Source organism: Theobroma cacao, chromosome 1 (genome assembly GCF_053813885.1).
Source record: "Theobroma cacao isolate CCN51 chromosome 1, ASM5381388v1, whole genome shotgun sequence".
Taxonomy (NCBI): domain Eukaryota; kingdom Viridiplantae; phylum Streptophyta; class Magnoliopsida; order Malvales; family Malvaceae; genus Theobroma; species Theobroma cacao.
Genome location: NC_142639.1, coordinates 5,633,032 through 5,639,988, shown reverse-complemented (window position 1 = coordinate 5,639,988; position 6,957 = coordinate 5,633,032). Strand labels below are relative to the sequence as shown.

The 6,957-nt window shown below is 35.6% G+C and overlaps 1 protein-coding gene across 1 annotated transcript; it reads left to right on the top strand.

Annotated features, from left to right (window-relative positions):
* Positions 1-3,297: 3,297 nt before the first annotated feature.
* LOC18611610 (inositol-3-phosphate synthase) lies at positions 3,298-6,818 on the top strand. Its single transcript, XM_007047953.3, has 10 exons — positions 3,298-3,771; positions 3,882-3,950; positions 4,046-4,181; positions 4,310-4,557; positions 4,666-4,892; positions 4,999-5,114; positions 5,288-5,464; positions 5,562-5,750; positions 5,891-5,953; positions 6,440-6,818. Exons 1-10 carry the CDS (start codon positions 3,584-3,586, stop codon positions 6,557-6,559), a joined length of 1,533 nt encoding a protein of 510 aa, XP_007048015.3. The 5' UTR covers positions 3,298-3,583; the 3' UTR covers positions 6,560-6,818.
* The last annotated feature ends 139 nt before the right edge of the window (positions 6,819-6,957 follow it).

Sequence of the window (6,957 nt, the reverse complement as noted above, 5' to 3'; positions counted from 1 at the left end):
AATGATTGTTTTAGAGGATTTTTTTTTCTTTTCTTTTAATTAAGACCGTTAATATATATATATATATATATATAATATGATTGTTTTAGAGAAATTTCAAGGTTGTGATCGAAGTCTATATAAAACTTCCAATTATGAGTCAGATGAATATATATATATATATATATATATATATATATTTACTATTAGAAAAGTCTAGATGGAGTACTGATTGGCGGAGAGCTTCAAAATTGGAAAAAGCAAATAATAATAATAATAATAATAACAATAAAACAAGAATATACTCACAAATATATGCAGTGTCTACATGTTTCGCAGGAAAAAGTAAAAAGAGCAAAACCATTCATGTGATCTTCATGGGTGTTTCTGTCCACAAGGTGGGGTCTTATCATTAAATTTCAAAAAAAAAAAACAAGGCGGGGTCTGAAAGCGAATCTATTTCCCATGGACCACTATAAAATTAATTTCTACCCTCATCAGTGGTTTCAAAAGATGAGGGAAACTTTCAAAGAGAAAAAAAAAAAAAAAAAAAAAAAAGAGAAAGCAAAACTTGAATGAAAAACCTCCTAGAGTAGTCCAAGAGTACTCTCTCGGTTGTCTTTGCCTGAGAAAATGGAAATAATAAGGGCTAACCTGCACGTAATTAAAAAGATGGGTGGGGTCGTCGCCTCTCTCACCTTGGACGCTTTTTCTCTTTCTCTTCTTCATGTACTCTTTGGGCTGAGAATGGCCACTCATGTGCATGGTGCTTGCATTACCACATGGCAATCTAGTGGTGGAAGGGCTCTTAGCAGACCACTCTTGTCCTTTGGATAAACACGAATGATTGATGATTCTGACCTTTCAACAGTGCCATGTGATCCGTGGCTTTGATTTTGATTCTCGATTTCTGGAATCACTTGCATTTCCAATGAATACTGCGTGCTGTGACACAAAAAAAAAGGTTAGTGTTCGTTAACTTTACTCTCTTTTCATGTAGGGTCTACAAGGACTGATTGCTCTCTAGTAGTGCAAAAATATGTTAAACAGTGAAATAGACCACAAAAGCTAGCTGCTCTATTCTAACACTGTATGTATTTTGCCCATTTTCAAATTTAGTTTTAACGATAACAAAAGTTTAAATTTCAGATTCCAATCTTATCATATATGAATTTGATTGATCTATATCAACTTGTTGCTTATAATTGCAAATTAGGGGATAAAAGAGAAACGTGGAAGATTTGTGGCAAGGAAAATGACGCCATCTTCGAGAGAACAGGAAAGAATCTGCTATGTCATCTTTTATACATCATCAACTATTTTTATTTGTTAAAACAGTACAACAATTATTTTATATATTAATGATAGAATTTTGTAAAAACTTATGTTAAATAATTAACACCTTTTTTATTGAATTATGAGTCAAAAGATTGTTAAATTGATTAGATTATTTGATACATAATGGGATACAACTCTACAATTTACACACAAACGCAAATAAGAATTACTCAATGTCGCATTCAAGCATTAACTTGATGTGTCATTTTAGAATATGAGATAAGTTACTATATATATTTAAATTGGAGGAACCATCATCAGATAAATTAAGATGATTATTTAGAAATAATTTTAATTGATGTCTCTTCAGAAGTTAAAAGATAAGATGCATAGAAATTAGTTAAGATCAACTATTATACTTACTGAAACATTCAATTAACAATTTTAACCCCTCTCCTTAAAACTAGGGTGGCTATTTAAAAAGAAAAGAAGAAGAAATAAAAAGAGAATCAATCAATTTTCTCCACTAGTATCTCAATGATTTTGATGTTATGAGATGACTACCAGTTAAGGAATTTTCTTCATTTGAAATTGAAATATGCATCAATTAAATCATAAATTTTTAACTTATAAAGCGTTTCCCTAAAACACATAAATAGTGACAAAAAAATTAAACATCTAATTAAGGCTTTCCTTGGTGTTTATTTCCCCTCAAATCTTGATCCTCTAGAAGAAGGCGGGGGCCCAATATTTGAATATATTCTCTCTTTACCTTCTCGTATGTATAAAAAAAATGACACGAAAATATAACGTAGTAAAAATAACATCAAGTAAAGTGTGTAAATCATGCAAATTTATATAATTTTGTAAATAAAATTAGATTATAAGTAAATTTTACAATTTAATCAAATAATAATTATGAACATATGTGATATAATTTTTACACTTAGCAAAAGAAATCAATTAAAAATTGGATAAATTAAGATATTAATGTATAATTAGAGAAAATTTAATATAAAATGAGTCAAAACTTACACATGATGAAAATGACCATATGATTAGAAAATAATACATAACATATAAGCGTTATCTAATCATGAAATCAAATACAGTCAAGTCAAGTTGATACCTTGTCAAGCTCGATTAAAGACATCTAGACTGGAGTTTTGTTAAGATTTATTTTTTGCACTTAGCTTTGATCAGAAAAATAATTAAGTTGTTTTAAACTACATAATTTGATTAAACTTGATTATTATTAACTCAAGTGGAAAGTTTGAAATTCATTTGAAATTGAAAAAAATTTAACAATATATAAAAAAACAAAATTTAATAAATATTAAAAATTAAAATTAAACATACCAATCACTCAAAAAATGTATTAGAAAACTTGGATTGGACTGGAGTCATCACTTTTAAGTAAATCTCAGTATTCACGCAGTCAAAGCGGAATAATTCACAAGAAAGTTTCCTTGTTTACGGTCCTAACGGTAGCAGACAATTTTGGGGTGGTTTTATTAACCGAGGTAAAGGCTGATTAAGGCGGATCATTCATGTACTCGTATTTTAACTTTCAGCCCCGGACCCACAACAAAAGAACAAGAATGTACCAATAGTTCAACGGTAGGAGATGGACCCACTTGACAGTTGAGAAAAACATCATTTCTCGAGTAAGACAGTGTACAGCACCAACCTTTCAGCGTCCGCCAAGTCTCCTAACATCACCATTAACACTCCCGTGTTTTTTCCACGCCTTACATAGCGCGTGGAAATGGGTCCGACGACTATCCGCTCATTCAATCAAGCAATCAAACCGCTCCCTCAAATTTCACGAGTCGTAGTCACCCGTTTCCTTCGAGTATCTTCTTAAGGGCATCGACCCCACACACATGGAAAACTCCCCAAAACTTTCCCCTCAGTGGATCAGTCCACGTGTAAAGCGCATCGCACTTGTCCCAATGATTCCTCCTCCTCACACATGTCTTCCCATACGTGTGGTTCAATGGTCCGTTTAAAAAAAAAGAAGAAGAAGGAAAACAATTCGATCGGAAAACAGAGGAAGAAGAACAAAATGAAACGATTCATGGCCAAGGTTCTCTCAAAGCCAAACACCAATTATAAAATTTAATGTGGGCCATCCACCATTGACACAACGCCACGTGTATCATCGTAGCATACATCTCCTCTATAAATACACTCATATTGCCAAGCAATGGAGCACAAAATTTTGCGAAAGCTAAGAAAAGAAAAAAGGAGGCAGTTTCTCTAGTTTGGGTTTCATTGTTGTTCTCGGTTGTGTTTTTTAGCCTTAAGAAAAGCATCGGCAAAAATGTTTATTGAGAGCTTTAAGGTAGAGAGCCCAAATGTGAAGTACACAGACAATGAGATTCTGTCGGTGTACAACTATGAGACCACCGAGCTTGTTCATGAGAACAGGAATGGAACCTATCAATGGGTTGTAAAACCTAAGACCGTCAAATATGAATTCAAGACTGATACCCATGTCCCTAAACTAGGGTTAGAATCTAAACTTCTCATCATTTCTTTCGTTGTTTAGTTTTAGGTTCCTTTTTTTGGGTTTGTTTTAAAGTATTCATTTTGTCGTTCTTTTTCCTTTTTGTTACTAGGGTGATGCTTGTGGGATGGGGAGGAAACAATGGTTCGACTCTGACTGGTGCTGTTATAGCCAACCGAGAGTGAGTTCTTTTTTTCCCTATTCTGATTAAGTTTGATTGTTGAAGTTTTTCTTTTGTTTTTTGATTTTTGAGATATGGGTAATGGATATTCTCAGGGGAATCTCCTGGGCCACTAAGGACAAGGTGCAACAAGCCAATTACTTTGGTTCTCTTACTCAAGCATCAACAATCAGAGTTGGATCTTACAATGGAGAGGAGATTTATGCCCCATTTAAGAGCCTTCTCCCCATGGTATACAATACATGAACTGAGCTTTTGTTTTAATTATGGTAACTATCTGTTTTAATTAGGGAATTTTTAATTTGATAATTTGTTAGACACTAAAGACAAATAATTATAAATTATAATAATATATACAGGTGAACCCAGAGGATATTGTGTTTGGAGGGTGGGACATAAGTGACATGAACCTAGCTGATGCAATGGCTAGGGCCAAGGTTTTTGATATTGATTTGCAGAAGCAGCTGAGGCCCTACATGGAATCCACGGTCCCACTCCCTGGAATCTACGACCCGGATTTCATTGCTGCCAACCAAGGTGAACGTGCCAACAACATCATCAAGGGGACCAAGAAAGAACAAGTTCAGCAAATCATCAAAGATATTAGGTAATAATCAATTCTTATCGACGAAGAATTTTGTTTAGCTGGAATGGGTATGTTTTTCTAGTCCTAGTACAAAAGAAGCTGACTTAAACATTTGCTTGTGCTGATCAGGGAGTTCAAGGAGAAAAACAAGGTGGACAGGGTGGTTGTACTCTGGACTGCGAACACTGAGAGGTACAGCAATGTAATTGTAGGTCTAAACGACACCATGGAGAGCCTCTTGGGTTCTCTGGAGAAGAATGAATCAGAAATATCTCCTTCCACTTTGTACGCCATCGCTAGTGTTCTTGAAAATGTTCCCTTCATCAATGGAAGCCCACAAAACACCTTTGTTCCAGGTCCTTAATTGAGCTTATCTTCCTATTTTTCACAAATGTAATTAGTAAATGTAAACCTTTAGAAGTGAGTAATTAGGCTTTTAATTTTCTGTTTGTTTGTATCCAGGGTTAATTGATTTGGCTATTCAGAGGAACTGCCTGATTGGAGGAGATGACTTTAAGAGTGGCCAGACCAAGATGAAATCTGTTCTGGTGGATTTCCTTGTTGGGGCTGGCATCAAGGTATAAATTTAGTACTTTGTGACAGTATCACCATAGTAATTTTTAAACTAGGTAAACCTAGCAACATAAGTGTAAGTGTAATAAGAATTTTACGTGGTTTGATAGTTTATGTTTCAATTAAGATGATGTCATATTGATTGATAGTTGTACTGATGGTGATTATAAATTGTCAGCCAACATCAATAGTGAGCTACAACCATCTTGGAAACAATGATGGCATGAATCTATCAGCTCCCCAAACCTTCCGCTCCAAGGAAATCTCCAAGAGCAACGTTGTTGATGACATGGTCTCGAGCAATGGTATCCTCTATGAGCCTGGTGAACATCCTGACCATGTTGTGGTCATCAAGGTAATTAGTCTTCCCGTCTCTGTCTGTTTATGTACTTACAATTTAAGGCTTTTGTCTGGTCTTAAATGTGTTCTTTTTGTCTTTCTTGTGTTTCCAGTATGTGCCATATGTGGGAGATAGCAAGAGAGCCATGGATGAGTACACATCAGAGATATTCATGGGAGGCCAGAACACCATTGTGTTGCACAACACATGCGAGGACTCCCTGTTGGCTGCTCCCATCATCCTGGATTTGGTTCTTCTTGCTGAGCTCAGCACCAGGATCCAGCTCAAAGCTGAAGGAGAGGTGTGTTTTCTTTTCCTCTTTTTTTTGGATTACTATAAAGCTCTATACTCATATTCTCAAGTGATTAATTACTTTGTGGACTCTTCTGGATTGACCATTGGTTTTGATGCAAATTATTGATATGAACTTTGATTTTGCAGGGCAAGTTCCACTCTTTCCACCCTGTGGCTACTATCCTCAGTTACCTCACCAAGGCCCCTCTTGTAAGTCCAAAAATCCCTTTGTCTTTTAAGAGACTTTGGGCAATAAAATTGAATTTTTCCTAGCATCTTTGAAGTTGGCTGTAGCAAAAACAGAAAAGGGGGGGTTGGTGGGGGGACAGCTTCACCAGTAACACAACTAAATTACTGTCGTGGACTAAATGGTTACTAAAACTTTTTCTAGTGAAGTGGGAAACAAGGAATCGAAAATACTTTATGGTGCCTTTTTCTGATATATTCCATGTGACTGTATCAATGATTTTATCTAAAGCTGGTTCTGTCTATTTCACATGAAGCATCTGACGAGAGGGGGGACAGAATTGAATTAAAGTTGGTAAACTTTAAGTCAACTTTAATACAAGAATGTGAATGGAATCACGGGAATCATGGAAATCATGGAAATCATGAGTCAGGGATTAGGAACTGTTTACTCCATATTAGTTGCATCTAATGAAGATGATTGATAATGTCCTTGTTTTGGCGAAACAGGTTCCACCAGGGACACCAGTGGTGAATGCACTGTCAAAGCAGCGTGCAATGCTGGAGAATATACTGAGGGCCTGCATTGGCTTGGCTCCTGAAAACAACATGATCTTGGAATACAAGTGAAGTTGAGGAGAGAAAAGTGGAAGAACAAGCTTTGGTTCTTAGAACTTTAGGACCATTTTCCCTTTCTCTTTCATAAAAGCTGTGGTTCACGTTGTCACAGATTCTGATGGTTGTGTGATGATTTGTGGTCGGTATATTATGTTTTTCTCTCTTTTCGGATGGCGCTCACGTGTAGCTCCCTTGATGTAGCTCAATCCTGAGCAAGCACCTCTTTTGTGGAAATAGATATGATAATATGAAAGTTTATAAATGTGTTTAATGCACCATCTCTTGATCTGATGATATCTGCCTTGCTGCTGCTTGCCTATTAGAAGAAAACCATCACCTTAGGTTCAACTAGCTTTAATTAGCTACTGCTCGAGAGATCTGAAAGTAAATAAGTAACTTTTCACTATCTC

Bases quoted from the DNA above. Each gene is read 5' to 3' on its own strand.
- LOC18611610 (XM_007047953.3), top strand. From the start codon at position 3,584: ATGTTTATTGAGAGCTTTAAGGTAGAGAGCCCAAATGTGAAGTACACA. The intron at 4,893-4,998 runs GTCCTTAATTGA...GTTTGTATCCAG, and splicing joins ACAAAACACCTTTGTTCCAG to GGTTAATTGATTTGGCTATT. The intron at 5,465-5,561 runs GTAATTAGTCTT...TTGTGTTTCCAG, and splicing joins ACCATGTTGTGGTCATCAAG to TATGTGCCATATGTGGGAGA.